Genomic DNA, 20,238 nt, shown 5'->3' on the forward strand with positions numbered 1-20,238 from the left:
TTTAGCATGGTGTCCACTCTCTAATTGAAGTAGTTTTCATCCAATCTTCACCAAACTTGGTCAGAAGTTGTATCTAGACAGTATTTAGGTCAAGTTGGAATATGGGTCATTCCAGGTCAAAAACTAGGTCACAGGGTCACTTAAACCATTTCAAGCATTTAGCAAGTGCTCTCTAATTGAAGTAGTTTTCATCCGATCTTCACCAACTTTGGTCAGAAGTTGTGTCTAGACAATATCTACATGTAGGTCAAGTTCAAATATGGGTCTTGCCAGGTTAAAAACTAGGTCACGAGGTCCCGTAGTGCATTTCAAGCATTTAGCATGGTGTCTGCTCTCTAATTGAAGTAGTTTTCATCAGATCTTCACCAACTTTGCCCGTATAAATACGGGACGTATTATGTGAAACCCCTTGGCGGCGGGCGGGCGGGCGGGCGGCGGGCGGAAGGCATCACTTTGTCCGGACTCTAATTCAAATTGTATTCATCCGATCTTCACCAAACTTGGTCAGCAGTTGCATCTAGTTGATATCTAGGCCAAGTTCGAATATGGGTCATGCCGGGTCAAAAACTAGGTCATAGGGTCAATAAGTGCATTTTCAAAGGGGCCACTTTGTCCGGACTCTATTTCAAATTGTATTCATCCGATCTTCACCAAACTTGGTCAGCAGTTGCATCTAGTTGATATATAGGCCAAGTTCGAATATGGATCATGCCGGGTCAAAAACTAGGTCATAGGGTCAATTAGTGCATTTTCAACGGCGCCACTTTGTCCGGACTCTAATTCAAATTGTATTCATCCGATCTTCACCAAACTTAGTCAGAAGTTGTATCTAGACAATATCTAGGTCAAGTTCGAATATGGGTCATGCTGGGTCAAAAACTAGGTCACAGGGTCACTTAGTGCATTTCAAGCATTTAGCATGGTGTCCACTCTCTAATTGAAGTAGTTTTCATCCAATCTTCACCAAACTTGGTCAGAAGTTGTATCTAGACAGTATTTAGGTCAAGTTGGAATATGGGTCATTCCAGGTCAAAAACTAGGTCACAGGGTCACTTAAACCATTTCAAGCATTTAGCAAGTGCTCTCTAATTGAAGTAGTTTTCATCCGATCTTCACCAACTTTGGTCAGAAGTTGTGTCTAGACAATATCTACATGTAGGTCAAGTTCAAATATGGGTCTTGCCAGGTTAAAAACTAGGTCACGAGGTCCCGTAGTGCATTTCAAGCATTTAGCATGGTGTCTGCTCTCTAATTGAAGTAGTTTTCATCAGATCTTCACCAACTTTGGTCAGAAGTTGTGTCTAGATGATATGTAGGTCAAGTTCAAATATGGGTCATGGTAAAGTTATCAAGTTGTCCAAAGTCTTAAAACGGGCGTATCTTGTGACAGTTTGGCACTCTTGTTATTTCTCATTTTACACCAATTTACACAATGGAATACAATAACATGACATTCAAAACATACACTGTAAATCTTTTAAAGCAAAGTACAAAAGCCCTTAGTATTAACCCTTTCCTGCATGAATATGTACCAAACTTTACCCACTATGAATATACAAGTATTCTTGCACTGTACTAAAACAAAGAATTTTCTCACCACAGGCAATAGTGAAGAATTATATTTTTATTATAATTGTACAAGCAAACCGAGACTAAAGTCTATTCCGTTTGCAAAGGTGTTAAAATGAGTATACATGGAGTAAAGGGTTAAGTAAAATAAGTTTCAAAGCATACATATTAGTAAGTGTAAGAGCTAAACAGATACTACATAAGCATGAGTATTGGCATGTACCATTGTGTGTTGTATCCATGATCATAAGCAGTTAGAAAACATACTTGATTGCAAGGTTACATTTATGCAAAAAGTATGCAAAAAAAAACACACACAAGCTCAGCATTTAATATACATAAAAAGCAATCTACAACACAATGAGGTGGAATAGGATATGCTGGCTTCAATACACTGGCCAAACATTTAAGTAATATACTCATTTAGTTATGGGCCTACAATATCTACATGAACCATATTAATTGTAATTTTTATGATACTGAAACTAACTAGTTATAGTACTAAAATGGCATTGTATGGATCAAAGTTCTTAGTATGTTACTGCTGCAACATGCATTGTAGTATTGACACAAAGCAAATCAAGGCTGGTCAAAGCAGTTGGTCAATGCAGTGTCGTATATCAAACAACAAATGCCACGGTGTTAATCAAATTCTAATCAATTTATTAATTTTAAAGTAGATGTGTGTCCATAGGAAAAAGATGCCCCCACACTTTGGCTCTGTCTGACAAAGATTCCTATTGTTTGCTAAATCAGGGGCCATAACTCCATAGATATCTGATACACTTGCATCAAAATACTCAGGTATACAAGTTCACATGCTGACAACTACTCACAGAAAGATGGCTCTTGCAGTTATACTTTTGAGTTCTGCGCGACACAAACTATGGGCTATGGACAGCCCGATGGACGGACAGACAAACAATGGCATATAACTCCCTCACTTTTTTGTGAGGTTATTTATGATTAAATAAAATTTAGATTTCATGTTTTGGTAAAATTTACAAAATTAAAAAGTTGTTTCAGATTAGAAAATTTTCATTTTAGTTATGATATTTTTGAGGTAATAGTACTACTGACCATTTACCATGCTCTTAAATATCTTTTATATGCATCTTTTGATGATTTGAAAACCTGAAAATTATATAGCGTCTTGCGATGCAAAACGATTGAAAAATTTGGAAAGTTCTGTTGTTGTCGTTTTATTTTGGGAAACTACGAGGATTGCTTATATAAGTAAAAAATACATCCGCTCTAAGCATGAGCATGGATGGTCGAGTGGTCTAGGCGCGAGACTTTTTACTCCAGGACTCCAGGGGTCAATGGTTCGAGCCCTATTTAGGGTTGCTATGTTTTCCTTTTTTAAATTGTTTTATTACAAGCTTCAATACATGCCAAAATCTGTTGGATGGCCCCTTTAATATGACAGTTAGGAAAAGCAAGCTTTACATATAAACTTAAATGTATTTTGTAAGAAAGGAAAGCAGCATCTGCAATTACGAATTTAACCCATAAGGTTTAAAACACAGCATGGCATTTGTGGGTTCCCTCAGCTAGTAGCATCATTGGGAAAAAAGAAACTTGGCAGTGTAAAGTCCAGATTATTCGTGCATATCTGTCACCTCTATTTCAAGAAGCACATATGTTATGATTAAATAGAACATTCATGTATTTTCACAATGAAAAAAGATCTTATCTTACCTAAAGACCAGTATGTCTGGACTGACTAGCCAAGGAACCATGGTGCTTGCAAGGATGGACATCACTAGGTGATCACCAAAAACATCTGAACTGTACTCATTACAAAGATTCATAATGAATCGAAATTCTGCAAAATATCTAAAAAATGAATCATGTTAGCCTTCATTTTACATTTTATTTATTTTACTTGCAAAATGAAAAAGTAGGGATAGTAGGGCTATTTTTTTAGGGTTAAGAAAAAAAAATAGGGAAAAGTAGGGACCAGTAGAAAGCCTGCATTTACTGTCTGATCTTCATGAAACTTGGTCAGAAGATTCATCCTGATAATATCTTGGATGAGTTCAAAAATGATGCCGGTTGGTTAAAAAACATTGCTGCCAGGGGGCGGGGCATTTTTCCTTATATGGCTATAGTAAAACCTTGTTAACACTCTAGAGGCCACATTTATTTTCCGATCTTTGTGAAACTTGGTCAGAAGATTCGTCCAAATAATATCTTGTTATCTCAGGTGAGCGACTTTGGGCCTTTCAGGCCCTCTTGTTTTGGTATACAGTCATTACAGTTCTTGTCCACTTAAAATAAATAATGAAGTATTATAGGCTTTTAGAGTAAAATATTATTCTATCTGTTGTTTGATTTCCCCGGAAAAAAATCTTGGTTGTTATTTATTGGACATAAATTTGTCTTCGATTTAAATTAGTAAATACAGGTAATTGACAGGATGTGAAGAACATCTGTCAAGGATTTTGTATCTACTTTATCGGACATAAAGAACATCTATCTTAAATTTAGTATCTAATTTATTGGCTGTAAAGAACATTTGTCTTTTATTAAGTGTCTAATTTATCAGATGTAAAGAACATTATCTTGGATTTAGTAACTTATTAGACATAAACAAAATTGGTATTGGATTTTGTATCTAATCAATCAGAATGATGTAAATAACATGTGTCTTGGATTTAGTATGACTTATTTATCAGTCTTAAAAGACATTGGTCTTGGAGTTAGTACCTCATGGATTAAACATGGGTACTTTTGGCCCTTGATACAAGTATATGGCATTGTATGTCATTAAGGTTTAAGATTAATGATTACATACAGGAGATTAAAACCAGTGGGATAAAAAAAAAATACAATAACTTATAATATTTAAGATGACTGCTTTATTTTTTATGTAAACACAACACTAACAACAGGTGAATATAAATATATAATAAAAACAATAACAGGTGTTTAAATATGACAAGTAAGGGATAATGAAATTATAAATGGACAACGTGTTTTAACAGATTTTTCACAGAGATGCAAAAACACATTTTGTCATTGTCAATTGAATTCAGATTAAGAAGAAATTTAAGCAATTTTTCTGAAAGTTACCACAGAATCTTGATAACATACAAACATGCTACCAAATAAAACCCATGAAAATAATATTTATATAATAAGCAGTTTCCAGGATTTATTAAAGAAACAAATATCGATATATATATTCCTACATCTGATCTATTTTTTCTATTACCAGTAATGATATCTCATAAAATACTCATACATGTATTGTATAAAGAAAAATAATGATAGACAACATCTAGATATACACACAAAAAGCCTTTATATTATGCATTTTATAAATATGGTTTTAACAAGATAAACACTCTGGTATATAATACTGTATCAGAATTAAAATACTGTTTGAATTTGTGAGATACTTAAACTGAAAAGTGGAATTATTAAATGTCCAACATTATGTATAGGAGCCTATTTTAATTAAACAGATAAAGTCCTATTAAGCATGATACCTTGTTGCTTAACCAGACCATCTTTGTTTTAACCATTAACATTACACAAATCTCTTAACTGGCTTAACTTGACCTTGGAAAATATTACAAATTTCCACAATTTAAGGCATTACATTTTTACAGCATAAACACAAAACAAAACAAAAACAGTAATTAAACATAACAAGCCACTATTGCAAGTTCTTATGCATCACGTCGGAACATTAGTTCACTCTGATATTTGGATGTCTCGTGGTGGAAAGGAGGGCGTAGCAGTTGCTCCCTATCAGGCAAGCGGCATTTCCGATTGACGCGGTTCCAACTTTCTACGTTGTAGGTCATCTGTTCGCGCTTATTTAGAAACAGATTTTCGTCGTGTTCATAGTGTGCAACCCCACCTAGTTCTGCATTCTGTAAAAGAATGAGAGCTTAATGGAAGTTAGAATTACATCTACAATTTGAGAATAACTTCTAGTTTTTCAAATGAAAAAATTAAATGAATCCTTCAAAACTTCTATTTTTTCAAATGAAAAAAAAAGAATCCTTAAAAAAAAAACATATTGTTTTATATATCATACAAAAATATTATAATCTTATATAATAGACAAAATGTTAACAAAATGCCATGCCCAGTTGCAGCTGTTAGTAGGGATTTTCATATTTTAATTTAAGAGTACTGTCATAACAGGTGATCTTCAATGTCAACCATATGTTACACATTTCCAATTATTTGTAGCCCACCTTTATAATGAGTTCCCTATTTTTCATGTCTGTCTTCCATTCTTGTACATACAATTGAGGAACCTGGCCATGGGTACGGGAGTACTTGGGTACTCTGAAAATTGGAAGGGAAAAATGCTAGAAATGTACTGTTTTATATATTAACCTAGGCAATCAATAATTTTCATTTATGATATTAAAGTTTAAAACAGGTGTACTTTTAGTGTGCTATTATAGAAAGGCATGTTAAATAAGAGATCAACAAGGTGCTTAAAATGAATCGCCTGTTTGATAATAAGTTTCAAATGTTGTATTCTGCACTTGAAAACATTGACCTTTTTTATGAATGTAAGAACTTATAAACTTCAGCAGTCTTTGTTGTTTTTTTTGTTGCAAGGATAACTTATTTAGTAGGTCACATTTTACAATATACTTAATCTTGGAACTTTTTGTTCATGTTCCTGTTATTAATCATTTATACAGTTGTGCACTTTGCAAGAAAGGTTCTGGAATCTAAAGTAAAACCATCATATATACTGCTGATGCTGGATATACGTTCATAGTAGCGTTTAATAAAAAACAATGATTCAACTGAGAAAGAATTGAGGAAAAAAGTAATTTAGAATTAACATTCTTAAATGGTCTTTGCCTAGGCTGGAGTCCCTAGCAACGCATTGTGATATGACTTCCACTTATTAACTGTTAGTGAAAGCCAGATGCAAAAGAAATACATAAATCCAGCTTAAAATTAATAAAACATCCTATTAATAAAACCTTTCATCGCTTTTTACCTTGTTTGACTGTGAACGAACAGATTTTTAGCGAAATTGGGATCGACTGACTGCTTCGCCATTTTTAAACAAACTAATTGACAATTAGTGAGCGAACGCTACCCTACCTATGTTCAGATTACATTCCACTAAATTCCATGGACGCAATCTAGGTTCTCTGCATGTTATCAATAACTGGTAGCGTCACTGCGTCAGGATATGCAGTGTTATATATAAACAGTAGTTAGTTCTACTCACAATTGCCGGTTAATGGCACTTGTTTGTGAACAGCTCGCAAATCATTACTCGTAATAAATTGTTTTAAGAGTAATTCGACAATTCATATTTAAAAAAAAGTGAAAAGGTAACTTGAAGCATAGTTTGAAAAATATTTAACTCTTTCTGAGTATAATGAGGTTGTTTTTTCCGCTTAAAGAAAGCATGAAGGGAATCACCATTGCTTTATTTAAAAATATGCTTAAGAATTCAACTTGGAAACGTATATTGCGATCAGATTCGCCTTTTCAGACCGCTTGGTTCTTAGATGCATATTCCGTTGTTAACATTATACTACTTCATTATATACCGTTAGATTTATCAATGACATCGTGAAGCCGGAGATACATTTAATAATTAAAATATTGAATCGCATACACACCTGCATGCACAACGCTTTAAATGACGCGTCTTTTAATTGGTTTAATTTACGTTCTGAATTGGACACGGAGCTTTATTCATGAACTAATTTCTAACGGTCAATCAAGAATTATAGCGTATTATAGTTGACTTGGATCCAATGGCTTATTCAATACTGTTGTTGTAAGTCGCCAGCGGATGCCATTCGCTTCACACGCGTGCACGATGACTGCATATTCACAAATGGTTGGTGCCCGAACCAATTTACTTCAAACACAAAACATCATCGCTGTATTTAATATACCGGTTATGTACAGACTTTAACAATATGTTTTCTCACACATATCCCTATAAACTAAATTAACAATAGTGGTTGGTGACAATACATAAAAATGTGCTCTTTTGTTTGATGTATACTTGATCGTGACAAATGTTGGCCGTGTGATTATTTTTGTAATGCAAGCATTAACAAATACGCATGCAATTATAACATATACAACAGACTAAAGTAAATCGAATTATGACTGGACACGGTTGTGTTTTTTTTAAATAAATATGTGAGCATTTGATCCCCGGGTTGACAATTTCCCCCCACCGGCGGGCTTATGTCGGATGCCGGTCCTACCTTTGCAATATTTTGCTGACATATCGCGTTATGATTTTGTCGCTCTCGTTTTGAACTGGGTGGGTTTGCCTGCTTCTTTTTGTTTGAAACTGTTAACATGGGAACTTGTAACGCAATTACAATTGAATTTGCACGACATGCACATCTGTTAGGATAAAAATGACACAAAAATCGTAAAACATAATTATTCGATTTAGTAAAAACAACAATCTTTATTGCATACGATAATTATAAATGTTCCGTTCATAAATTATATCCTAATTAACGCTATAAAAGTTCAGGTTTTATCGCCGGAAGTTTGGTCCTGCTCTTTCCTTATTTTAGACTTGAATCCGACCTTCATCTTGGCGGTGGTAGCATTCCAGCTCATGACGGCTGGTTTCTCGTGTTTCCGGAACTGTCCTGTCACGACCTCTTCGTGGGCTCGTGTGATCTCGCGTCTGCTGGTCGAAGGGCAAAACGTGTTCGTGTCAATCATGTAAGAAATGCCACCATAGCCCTTCCTCATTTCAGCATTCCTGAGCTCTGTTTCGCCTTTGGCTTTCAGGTCATCTTTAATTCGCTGAATGGTGTTGTCTGCAATACAGTCAGTATCATTTTTAGCAACTGACACTAAATCTTCCTTTGGTTTGCACGCCGGTGGGGTTGGTACATAGTTGCAATTCTTCACAAAATCGAATGCAGGTCCGCTTTCAATAAATTTATATCTTCTTGCCCTATTGTAGCTTCTTGTTTCGGGTTTATCGCATTTTGGCGGAGCTGGTTCGGTATTGGCGTAGCTTGTTGTTTCCGGTTTATCGCACTTTGGCGTAGCTGGTTCGGTTTTCGTGCCATTGTGACCCATGGGGTATTTCAGATTTAACCTCCTAATGCGTTGGATCATAGACTCCGGTGTCCAGTCCGGATTCCCACAAAGAGGAGCAGCAGCAATCTCACTTGTGTCAATTTTTGTATTAACTACACTTTCATTTACATTATTTCTATGAACCTCTATTTTGTTTAAAGCGTCATTTCTCACTTCACTTTCTTTCGCATTAATCTTTTCATCTTTCTTTATATCGCATATATTTGCAACAAGTTTTCTGACAATATCGTTTTCATAATCCACCATGTTTTCGCTTTCTTTAAAGGCTTTTTTCACATCAAACATCCTGGTAACATCGTTTTTATTAACATGCTCGTATTGGTTATTGTTATCGGCTTTCTCCAAGCAATCATCTACAGCATCTATTTTTATGATCATCTCGTTCTTATATCCCTGCACGTCAGGACTTTTGTAATAGGCTTTCTTAAATCTTACTTCGTTTCCATCTAGTTTTCTGATCATGTCGTTTTCATATCCGCACACGTCTGGGTTTTTGTTTAAGGCATTCTTCGCATTTGCATATTTCTCCACCTTTATGTTTATAGTATCGTCGTTGTTTTCTTGCGCTTCATGTTTCTTATAAAGACCTTTATTTACATCATTATGTTTAACCACTTGTTTTCCTGTGCAAGGCGAGAAATGGGCAACTGAATCGATCCCATCAACACTCGTTTCGTCATATTTCATCACAGCTTGGCTCTCATTTGAAAGCACTGCGGTGAGGCCGCTTTCAGAGTGTTTCTTCTTACGTCTTTTCTTGAATTTTTCGAGTTCTTTTTTATGCAGCAACTCCTGTCTCGCTAAATCCAACTCCGCTTCCCTTCTCATTTCAGCTTGTTTATTTTCGTTTTCTATCATCTTCTTTTCAAGCAGACTCTGGCGTCTATTATCTAGATCTCTATCACGTAAAACAGGGTCATACTGTTCGGAGATGTAAGAATAGCATTCCCTCACTTCGGCCACGTATTGGCTACGGACACGGTTTGCCGCGAAGTGGCGGTCATCTTGAAACTGTGCAGGTATTTTACTTGGCTTCGGCCAGGCCTCATTATATTCCTGGATAGAGGCCGCCGTGTAGCATTCCTGTGCTCTTCTTTCACCGAGCTGGCGTTTGATGTTTTCAGCTTCCATATATCTCGCAATCTGGTTCAAAGCGGGATTGGCGCTGTCGGGAACTGTCCCATATGAGATTTCATTTTTGCTTGGTTTTGAATCTAAAAATGCAAACAATAAACCATTTTGGTTGACTGCATACGCATGTTTAATAAACGTGAAACACACTTGACTCATTCGAAATAATTACATAATGCATTAATTTTAAACATTAACCAAAAACAATGTATGGCATAAATACCTAATTGACACGTCTGGAAATATTGTTAAATAAGTAAACATGAAATTCTGTACATTTTGTTCGCAAAATGTAAAAACTTTTACTAGCGACACGTGGTGAATATCTGGTTATAAGGGTTTCAGACAAAATATGGGCAATATAAGTCAAATAGCAACTAGGTTTTATCTTGTACACACCATGAATATATGCGGTAATACTGTGCGTATTCGGCTTTCTCAATAATCCGTTGAGGTCGCTAGGTCTTTTTTTGCCAAAGCATGATTCCTCGTGCACTCTGTCAAGCCCGGTCTCTGTGCAATGACTCCAGTGCGGTAGTTTTCCACCCGGCGCGATTTGGTCATTCCTGTAAAGTTTAACATGGTCGCAATATTTCACGGTTTGGAATATAACTGCGTTAGAAAACAAAAATATATAAGAAACAAATACAATATTTAAACATAGATACAAACAAAAATAACATTTAAACATAGATGTCGAATGTTTTGTAGATGGTTTTGGTAGGATTTTGCGTTAAATTTTGAAATGATTTTCATTACAGATTTTGAAATGAATAAGATTATCTGATCTGGAAGTCCATTTATTGGAAAGTATTCAGTCAACTTTTACTAGAGTCTATACAATGAAATGTTTTACAAGTATCTGTATGTAGTGAACATGTGTCATAATTAAAATAAATAATTAAAGCTTAAGTCAATTGTACTGGGTTCGTTTTTCTTGATGCGTTTTCTCCGTGAAATGATAAGATAATGCCACATATAGTATTTCTCGTCTCGTATTAAGATAAGCTAATATTTGCTTCCGGATGTTGAACATTTACCGTTTCATGTTTGATGATTGTAATTTTATACAACTGCACTTTTATATAGTGTTCGCTTATAGCAAATGTTCGTCTGCTGCCACTAACTAGTTCACGTAAAGACTGCGTCTGCGTTGCCTAGAGACGTCGTCAACTAATAATAGACTGGTATGTATTTGTTTCGACGTCAAATACTGCCAAGACGGCTTGAGCGGTTCTTTTATCCCATTTTCACTGCGACATTGACGGTATAACACGTTGTGGGATATACTTGCTTGTATTCAACACTGTGGAATATACCTGTCGCGTGCACGGACTACTTTTTAAATGACGTCATGCGATATGCGCTAAAATTAGGTCGATATTGTTTGGTTCATTGATCGAATTTTAAGGTCACCCATTAGAAGAAAATGTGCACATTTTGCAGAAAAACATATATCTGACATATTCACCAAAAGAAATGTTGAAATAAAATATGAAATTACACGATTTTTGTTTTGTTATTTTTTTATTTATAACAAAGTCGACAAAACTTAAGCTTCAAAATTATACGACCTTCAACCTTTAAAACTAGTCATATGACATAATTTTTCGCCATCCGTATAATGAATCAGCTGATTGATGGCGTCATAAAATGGCATACTTGTTGCGTCATTTTCCTCATTTTTTTGACGATTTATTATAAACGCGACTTATTTCACATTTTTTCTACATGTACTGTATGTCGACATATCTGAATTGTCAATTGATCACATTTTCCTTATTTCGTGTAATGTGCATTGCTTATAACCAAAGCATATACTTTTGACATTTAACTTAAATATTAAGAATGTACAACAAGCCATACACATATCGCACAGTTCATGAATAATCTGCTATGTTTGCTTTCCTATTTAATTCACGTTAGGCATAGAGCTGTGTAAAGTATAAGATGGTAAAAATAGCACCACACTGGAATTGGGAACGTCCCATTTTGTACACGGGTATTTTCTACTTATTTATCTGTTGTGTACTGGAATGTTTTCCATTCTTTGTGTATTTATATATTAAATTATTTTCTCGTACAATAAGGGCATTTACCATAGATAAATAAAACATTGTGCAAGTTTAAACATAATTATGTTTGTATGCAGAAATCTGCAAATGCAACCGAGTTTACCAACGGCTATTATTAGATAAACTGCTCCGGTTCATTTGAACAGCAGTAATGTAGAGTACATGACGTAGCGTGTGACGAAGAAGAAAGTTTATCGCGTTCATAAACTCATTTGAATAAAGTGATAGAATGGCATAAGGGTCTTTATTTAACTATGCTAAAATAATTATTAAAGACCCTAGATGCAAAATCGTCAATTATTGAGTTAAATGGATTATTAGATGGATTTTAAAGGATAATTAAAGGTAAGATACTAGTTCTTACGTGTTTTGATTTTTGTTTGTACTTTTGTCGTTCCCTGTTCTCGGGGAAATGATTTTAACATGGGCGCCATTGATGCATCGGATCACACACGGCATACCCATAACATTTTATAAAAAACACGTTCTGCGCGTCCTTAAATTCGTCCGAAGTCGGAAAACGTATTGCCCTGTATATTTTGTCAAATAAAGTGTCAGTCGCTGCAATTGTCTGTTTACTCGTCAAAATTGTCAAGGTCTTCGATAGCTAAAGAAACTTCAGCGTACAGTTTATTTAGTATTGAAAGACCTGTACAAAGTCGCGCCAGTCAAAAATCATAAAAAGCGACATAAAGTTATGGTAGCCAGAACTAGGTCGTCGATGGTGTACATGTATGTTGACATCGACAGCATTTTGTCAGGAGCAATCGCCGCCATATTGGATTTGATCATTTTCTTTCGAAAATAAAATGAATTATAGTAAAGTAAAATCTTCTTTTCGCGGTCGTAATGTGTTAAAATTCGCATACTGCGTAAAATTGAATGTAGGCATATGGTGATATTTTTTACTTGTTTTACAGTTTGTGTGTGAATTTTTTAAAGACTATTTTGCGTACCAGAACAAATACATGTATATCACTACGCATGGTTACATTTGTTAGATTTTAAGCGCTTTTATGACTGAATTAAAATTATTGTTAAGGTTATTAGATCTATTTATGTTAAATGTCACGTTGAAAAAATCAAATGGGATAAATAGAATACTAGGATTAGCGTTGAATACAGAGAAGTTTATGTTGCTCGGCTCGAACACCGAAAGCGCTCGCCAAGGCTCGCGCTTCCGGCGTTCTAAGCCTCGCAACATAAACTTCTCTGTATTCAACGCTAACCTAGTATTCTCTATATATTCATGACTTTGTTTCGCGTTACATTCACGCCACATTTTTCTCATATATGAAAATTAACACCAAAGTGTGTACAAATTGTCCATATTTTAGATTTTACTTAAATGCGTTCTGTTTAAAGCATGCTCTCCTCGGTAGCGTTAAACAGTTGGAAAACAAATTACTTGTTTCAAATTGTTTCATTTAATCAACAGCGTTCCGTTGCCTCATATATGGGCAACAGCGTGCATGCTGTTGATAAGAACAACCGTGACCTGCTTTATAAACAGTGCCATTGAGTTGCAAAGTGTATATATCTATGTAATACATATATTCACATAACAGGTGTTAAAAATCACTGTATTATAATTTATTAATGTTCTCCGCACCAAATAGAAATTTCAGTTCGATTATCTGCAAATTGTAAAAATGCAAATATTAATATCTTACGGGTAAAATGTACAATAATTTCGAGCTAACCATAGTGTAGCTAAATTATCATTTAAAAAATCAGAGCGTTTCATTGCCTGTGATGCGTTATAACATTTTTCTTGAGTAAATAAAATGGCATTTATTATAATTGTACCAACCCATATCTTACTGACTAGTGTGCCAAATATCACTGAATCCTACGTTTGTTAAAATGTGCAGTACACCAATGCTACAACAGTCGACACCACAATCAGTTTAATATATTTTATTCATAATTTTCAATTAAAACAATTCCATTTTCTTATAAAAAACAAACTACATACATACACAATCTATAAAATCAGTTAGATGGAAATGAAAAGTTTATGTTCAATGCATATAAATCAAACATTAAGTAATAACTGGTAGAACATTTAATTCTTTTTAAAGCATTAATGGATTAAGCAAGACTCAAAAATTACAGGGGCGGTGAACTCACCTTTTCTACACCATATCAGACTGGTCTGATATCACATGCTATCAGAAGTAACCAACCTGAGATATTTTCTTTTCATTTATTTTAGTATTATCAAAATAAACAAACAAGACAAAATCATCATTATTCCACTGAATGCTTAAAAATGTGGCAATGCAATTCTTATAATTATCATTATTTTTATGACAACAATAATAAAATAAATGTATTAACCCCTTAAACAACTTAAAATAACAATAGCAATAATAATAACATAAATATCCAACATTATTTTTGGCCTAATGTAACATTATTAACTACTTCTGTGTATCAGCAATTTTATTAACATTAAAAAAAAGTTCATCAAAAACAATAACGATATATATTTCATACATAAAACCAGAAACTGGAATTGACAATAGTCAATTGTAATATACACAACAATGAAAAACCTAACAGACATTTCACTCCTGTATGAACAACAATACGATGGCCACATCAATAAGCAAAAACTCAATTAGATTGGGTGTATTATTGCATTAAATAGTATTAGGAACAGATTTAAAAAAAGTAACTTCAAGGTAAGCGACAACAATATGTACAAGTGAAATACATATCTAATCCAGAGAACCCTATTTTGCATTAAATTCCCCAGACTTTCCCCCAGATTTATGCACAAGACGTATGTCAGTGATCACAATGTCCTTCGTGACCGCCTTGCACATGTCATACACGGTAACTGCAGCTATGGCAACGGCAGTAATAGCTTCCATCTCTACTCCAGTCTTACCATGAGTCTTGACAAGGGAGGTGACTCTAATGGCATGACAGTTTTCAACAAGTTCAAGGTTAATATCTATTTTTGAAATCGGGATATTATGGCACAGTGGAATTAGGTCACTTGTCCTTTTTGCTGCATTGATTCCTGCAATCTTTGCAACCGTTAAAACATCGCCTTTCTTTAATTTGTTTGTTAGTACGAGATTGTATGCCACTTCATTTAGGAGAACGTAACCCGTAGCAACCGCCACCCGAGGCGTGTCTGACTTCTTACTGATATCAACCATGTTTAGTTTGCCGGCATCATCTGTATGGGTGAGCTTTGGAAGGTCGCTAGAATTCAAATATTTTTCTTCATTCTCATTGTGCAAACCTTGACCAGCATTAGTATTCACAGAATTATTTGAAGTTTGAAAATTGTGACCATATTCTTCCCAAAACTTGCTATTATTGTTTGTTTCGCTGTTTGTTTCCATCACATTTGGACTCAAATGATCTTTAATGGTAGTGAATTTCCTGAGATTTTCTAAATCAGAAGGAGAATAGCCTTCACCAAACAAAGTCCAAAATCTTTCATGTTCAGAGGTTGCATTATAACCTGTACTGAGAATGTTCATTGGATTCTGTACGTCTGTAGCATTAACTGGCATATATAGATGATCATTTGTCAAATTTTCTTGTTGGTCTTTTACAGAAAATATTTCAGAAGAGTACCGGCCCATGGTTTTACTTTGATTAACCACAGCATCAAAATATTGTTCATCCACAAAGTTCATGTTAGATTTGTACTTGGAGTTTATATTATGTTTTTCACTGAAATCAGAGGTAGCAGAAACGATCGACAATCCGTCTTGCAAATGATGAATTTCACTTGAAGCAGATGACTCATTTGCAAGGCTTCCAAAGAACTGTTCATCAATAAAACTGCTCCCTGGTTCTGAATAATTGTTTTGCATATTGCCTGTCTGGTTAGAAGAGTTCATCGATTCACTGTCATTGATTTTCTGATTATATTTATTATACGAAACACGTCTATGGTTGCTATCATCTGATTTGTCATCATTATTTAAGACAGCAACCGTATGAAAAGTAGACACATGGATAGTTTGAGCACCATTTTGACGCATATTTAAGGAAATTCCAGCTTGAAGGGACAATCCATTGCACAGCAATGCATCACCTGAAAACCAAAGAAAAAAGTATAGCATTTACGAATCATTATAATAAACTTTTGAACACTTGTGTTACATAATTGGGATTTATACAAAGTTACCCGGACACAGATGTTATTGAATGAATATTTGAATGTACAACAGCTTTTAAATTTAGCATAAGATTTCATAACATACATGTAGCAGCCACACAAGATATGATTTACGCCTACATCTATGAAGACAATATACCTCAGGATTTCAATAACTAATAAATTGTTATTATTTTATTTCATAAAAGTACTCAAACAAAAACACAAAATACACACATTATTAACAGTCAGATAATTAGATTCATTACTATACTGTATATATAACAAGAGATGTTTGTAAAACATGTATGCCACTCCCCAAAGCAAAGTCGTCACAGTGACCATTACCTAAGATCACTTTATATACAAACAAGAGCACCGCATAACGGGTGCCACGCTCGGCTGAGAAAGCTTGTCAGATTTTTTTTTTTTTTAGAGGTCACAGTGACCTTGACCTTTGACCTAGTGACCCAACAAGAGATGTGTTTGTCAGAACAAAATGCCCCCTACTGCGCCGCATTGAAATAACATTTCTATTTATCATTTGTCAGGTATAGAAATCATGTCCCTTTAAAGGTCATTACTTCCCTTGAATTTTGTCCAATCCAATCAGGGGTGGGGGTGGGGGGGTGGGGAGGGTCTCACAGTCAATTATGACCATGTCAGACATCACTGACAACCAAGGCCTGTGGTTTAAAAGAGATCATAGCCAAAGTTGATCATGTATCTATGGACATAAGTCCACAGGTATGTAATGAACATCAAAGAAATTATAATTATATCATTAAAAGAAAATATTGACAAATCAATCATTTGGGTTATAAATAATCAAAATAATAAATCTGTACAGTAACTGTGAAAAGAACTTCAATTCTTGGTAAGGAAATATATAATATGAGATTTATAATTATATAAATTACTTCCCTTTAAAATAATTGTCTGTAACAAATCTCTATTTTTAGTAGCAAATAATTTAAAGCCACTACCATGACTGTAGTTTCACAACTCAAAATGTGCAGCTCCATGACATAAACATGCATGCCAAATATATAAAGTGGCTATGTTCAATATTGAATAATTTTCTCCCTTTTTAAAGCTTATTACTTCCCTTAAATCTGTATTTTTTACCATAGACCGTAAAGGATTACTTTGACCTTTTACCACAATGTGTTTGTCAGAAACACAATGTCGCCTACTGCGCCACTTTGATTTATTTAACAAAAATATATACGTGGGCAGGTCAGATAACTATGTCCATTTAAAGCTTATTACTTTCCTTGACTTTGTTTTTTTGACCCTAGACCTTGAAGGATGATGTTCACCTTGAAATTTTACCACTCAAAATGTGCAGCTCCATGAGATACACATGCATGCCAAATATCAAGGTGCTATCTTCAATATTTAAAAACTTATGGCCAATGTTAAGGTTTAAGCACGACGCCTACGGTGGACGGCGTATACGAGCTGGCTATGACAATAGCTTGGGTTTTCTCCGAAAACAGCCTCGCTAATAATTAAGGTTACTCTTTTGTCAAATATAAACAAAGACTAACCAACATACTAGTTTATTAAATTCTAAGAATTTGTAGATGTTGTGAAGAAACAAATCTCATGACACAAGCTCCTGCTACCATAATCTTTGACCTGATGACCTCAATGGTAAAAGGTGTCTTAGTTTCACACAAGTAAACAATTTTCGTGATCCTAGGTTGAAGGGTGAAAACACATTTACTGTTCCAAACACTTTGAATTATGGACCTCAAAATCAATAGGCGTCATTCTTTCCTCTTAAGTAACCAGCCTACCAATTTAGTTCATAGCTCATAGGTCAAAGCTTTCTCTAGATATCATAAAGACACAAATTGTTTGATATAGGCTCATGTGACCTTAACCTTTTACCAGAGGCCTCAAAATTAAAATGTGTTTTTTTTTCTCCTCCCAAATTATACACCAATATTTATACATGTATTCATAGGCCAATTTAAGCATTCTAAAAATGTCTGAAATGAATTTCCTGTAACAAGACTCTGTGACCTTTCGCCTGGTGACCTTAAAATCAATGGTTTGCATGATACAATTATAAAGACATTGTGTAAACACAAATTTACTGTGCCAGCCGCTGTGACCTTGACTTGTCTTTCTTTCCTCCCAACTAACCATCTTAACAGATTAGATGAGTGTAGGTCATCCTCTAACAAGGGACACAATTGTCACAAAACCAGGTTTTCAATTTATAAAAAAAAGTCTGATAAAGGGAGACAACTCAAACTGAACTGATTGTTCATAGTAACCCCCTTGTTTTAAAATAAATCTATTTTAAGTTGTGGCGACCTTGACCTTGGAGATATTAATGTAATTCTTTCGTGCGAAACACTGTCCAATGATGGTGAACAAATGTGCAAAATGATTTTAAAATCTCACAATGAATGACATAGTTATGGCCCGCCCAAGCTCATTTATGGCCATTTTTGACCTCTGAACTCAAAGTGTGACCATGACCTTGGAGATATCGACGTAATTCTTTCGCGCAACACACTGTCTAATGATGGTGAACAAATGTTCCAAATGATTTTAAAATCTCACAATGAACGACAAAGTTATGGCCCGGACAAGCTTGTTCCACCCCGCCTGCCCGCCAGCCAGCCCGCCCACCCGCCGACATTCGCCAATCTAATAACCAGTTTTTTCCTTCGGTCTGTAGACTGACTAAACTACCAAACTACAGACGGTTACAAAACTTTATACCCCTGCTTCTTCTAATTCTTCGAAAGGGGGGGGGGAAATAATAGTTCAACAGCATGTACATACGTGCAACAGATAAATGTTGTCACCCACCAATTAGAATCATGGGACGATTCTTCATCTTTGAAAGGTTGAACATTCCTGCAATAAGTAATCAAAACACTAACATGCTGAGCAAGACAAGAATCTGTTCATGAAAAGAATCATCAGGCATTAGACGCCATTGGAACCACGCTCTGGGACAATTGGGCTGAATGCATGGTCATCATTTGTTGTCCCAGTATCAGAATCAGAGACAACACTTTTCCACTAGACTGGATTTCCATTTAAAATAGACTTCCTTCAAATATAGCATTTAATAAATGCGGAAAGCTTTGTCCCTGATAGCCTGTGTAGGCTGCAAAAGTTAATCTGAGACAATGCTTTACGCACATGCCTTAAGCGAATGTCACAGACTCTAAGTAAATATTAATGCATGTAGGTTCAGACAAACAACAATTAGATCCTTCCTCTAAGGACACTGGGCTTAATGCATGTGTGTAAAATGTCCCAGTGCAGTTTTCTCAAGCTAATCACAGGCAACACTTTCTGATTTAATTAAATGTTTCGTTTAAAGAAAGTCTCAGCCAAACTAAATTAAGTTTAGGCTGAAAGTGTTGTCTCTGATTAGCCTGTGGGGACTGCACAGTCTAATCTGGGACATCACTTTATGCAAATGCATTAAGCCCTGTTTTCCCAGAGCCAGACACATACAAATGTTACAAACCAGCGTGCTGTTTCTTCTTGCGGCTGACGGCCGCGCTGATCACAGACAGCAACTCCTCGTCACTGGAGCCTCCCCGCACGGCGTCACGTAGAGACACCTCGGCATTGCCAAACAGACACACCTGAAATTACAGCATTGAGGAAACATACAAACAGCTACATGTATATCTATGAAGATTGTATAAAATGAGATGAAAACAAGAACAGGACTTTTTTTGGGATGATTTTAAAGCTGATATTCCAGTTGGCACAAAGTATCTTTCTTTCGCAAACTTAGTTATGAAATCTCAATTTATGGTTTGACTTTCACATGTTTGCTAATTAAAGTGTAAAATCAAACAGTTTTGAAGTTTTCAAATCAATTTTACTGATAAGTTAAGGCTTAGGAATTTCAATTTTATGTAATTTTGTATCAATAATTGTTCAAATGCTATAAATTAAACAATATTCATTTTTCCCAATTTATTGCAGATTTCTAAGTTATCTAAGTATAGGTCATATTCCCAAAATTGGTGAGAAAAAGCCCTGAATAAACGTGTCCATAAGACAATGATTAATAAGAACCAGTGAATGTTTTTTTTATGTGGATGCACACACACATCAACTGCATGCCCCTTTTCAAATCTTGTAATGGAGGATTGTAGGAACGGGGAAGGGGGGGGGGGAATGTGTTCTTGCAGAAAGATTGCAGATTATTGGACATAAAATATTGACAAGTTTTCTCATGGTAAC

At 35.1% G+C, this 20,238-nt stretch overlaps 3 protein-coding genes across 4 annotated transcripts in view; all 3 read right to left on the reverse strand.

Annotated features, from left to right (window-relative positions):
* Positions 1-4,410: 4,410 nt before the first annotated feature.
* On the reverse strand, positions 4,411-6,692 carry LOC127875262 (testis-expressed protein 43-like). The gene is made up of 3 exons (XM_052420209.1): positions 6,557-6,692; positions 5,787-5,880; positions 4,411-5,456 (listed from the first exon to the last, which is right to left on the reverse strand). The coding sequence occupies exons 1-3, from the start codon at positions 6,616-6,618 to the stop codon at positions 5,250-5,252; spliced, it is 363 nt and encodes a 120-aa protein (XP_052276169.1). The 5' UTR covers positions 6,619-6,692; the 3' UTR covers positions 4,411-5,249.
* Positions 6,693-7,988: 1,296 nt separating this feature from the next.
* LOC127875250 (uncharacterized) lies at positions 7,989-10,964 on the reverse strand. The gene is made up of 3 exons (XM_052420160.1): positions 10,833-10,964; positions 10,192-10,358; positions 7,989-9,875 (listed from the first exon to the last, which is right to left on the reverse strand). Exons 1-3 carry the CDS (start codon positions 10,838-10,840, stop codon positions 8,074-8,076), a joined length of 1,977 nt encoding a protein of 658 aa, XP_052276120.1. The 5' UTR covers positions 10,841-10,964; the 3' UTR covers positions 7,989-8,073.
* A 2,808-nt stretch (positions 10,965-13,772) lies between these two features.
* Positions 13,773-20,238, reverse strand: part of LOC127875249 (molybdenum cofactor biosynthesis protein 1-like) — a 28,685-nt gene continuing 22,219 nt past the window's right edge. Inside the window, exons 8-10 of one of the 2 annotated variants that reach the window (XM_052420158.1) lie at positions 19,508-19,628; positions 18,835-18,882; positions 13,773-15,936 (exon numbers count right to left, since the gene is read on the reverse strand). In XM_052420158.1, coding sequence (XP_052276118.1) covers positions 14,609-15,936; positions 18,835-18,882; positions 19,508-19,628 — 1,497 coding nt within the window. In that variant the 3' untranslated portion in view covers positions 13,773-14,608. Of the gene's footprint in view, positions 15,937-18,807; positions 18,883-19,507; positions 19,629-20,238 lie in introns of both variants that reach the window. The other variant, XM_052420159.1, reaches the window with a different exon arrangement.

The sequence above is a fragment of the Dreissena polymorpha genome, chromosome 3 (genome assembly GCF_020536995.1).
Source record: "Dreissena polymorpha isolate Duluth1 chromosome 3, UMN_Dpol_1.0, whole genome shotgun sequence".
Classification (NCBI taxonomy): Eukaryota; Metazoa; Mollusca; class Bivalvia; order Myida; family Dreissenidae; genus Dreissena; species Dreissena polymorpha.

Bases quoted from the DNA above. Each gene is read 5' to 3' on its own strand.
- LOC127875250 (XM_052420160.1), bottom strand. The intron at 9,876-10,191 runs GTGTGTACAAGA...TTGCATTTTTAG, and splicing joins TATTACCGCATATATTCATG to ATTCAAAACCAAGCAAAAAT.
- LOC127875262 (XM_052420209.1), bottom strand. From the start codon at position 6,618: ATGGCGAAGCAGTCAGTCGATCCCAATTTCGCTAAAAATCTGTTCGTT. The intron at 5,881-6,556 runs GTAAAAAGCGAT...TCCAATTTTCAG, and splicing joins TTCGTTCACAGTCAAACAAG to AGTACCCAAGTACTCCCGTA. The intron at 5,457-5,786 runs GTGGGCTACAAA...ATTCTTTTACAG, and splicing joins ATAGGGAACTCATTATAAAG to AATGCAGAACTAGGTGGGGT.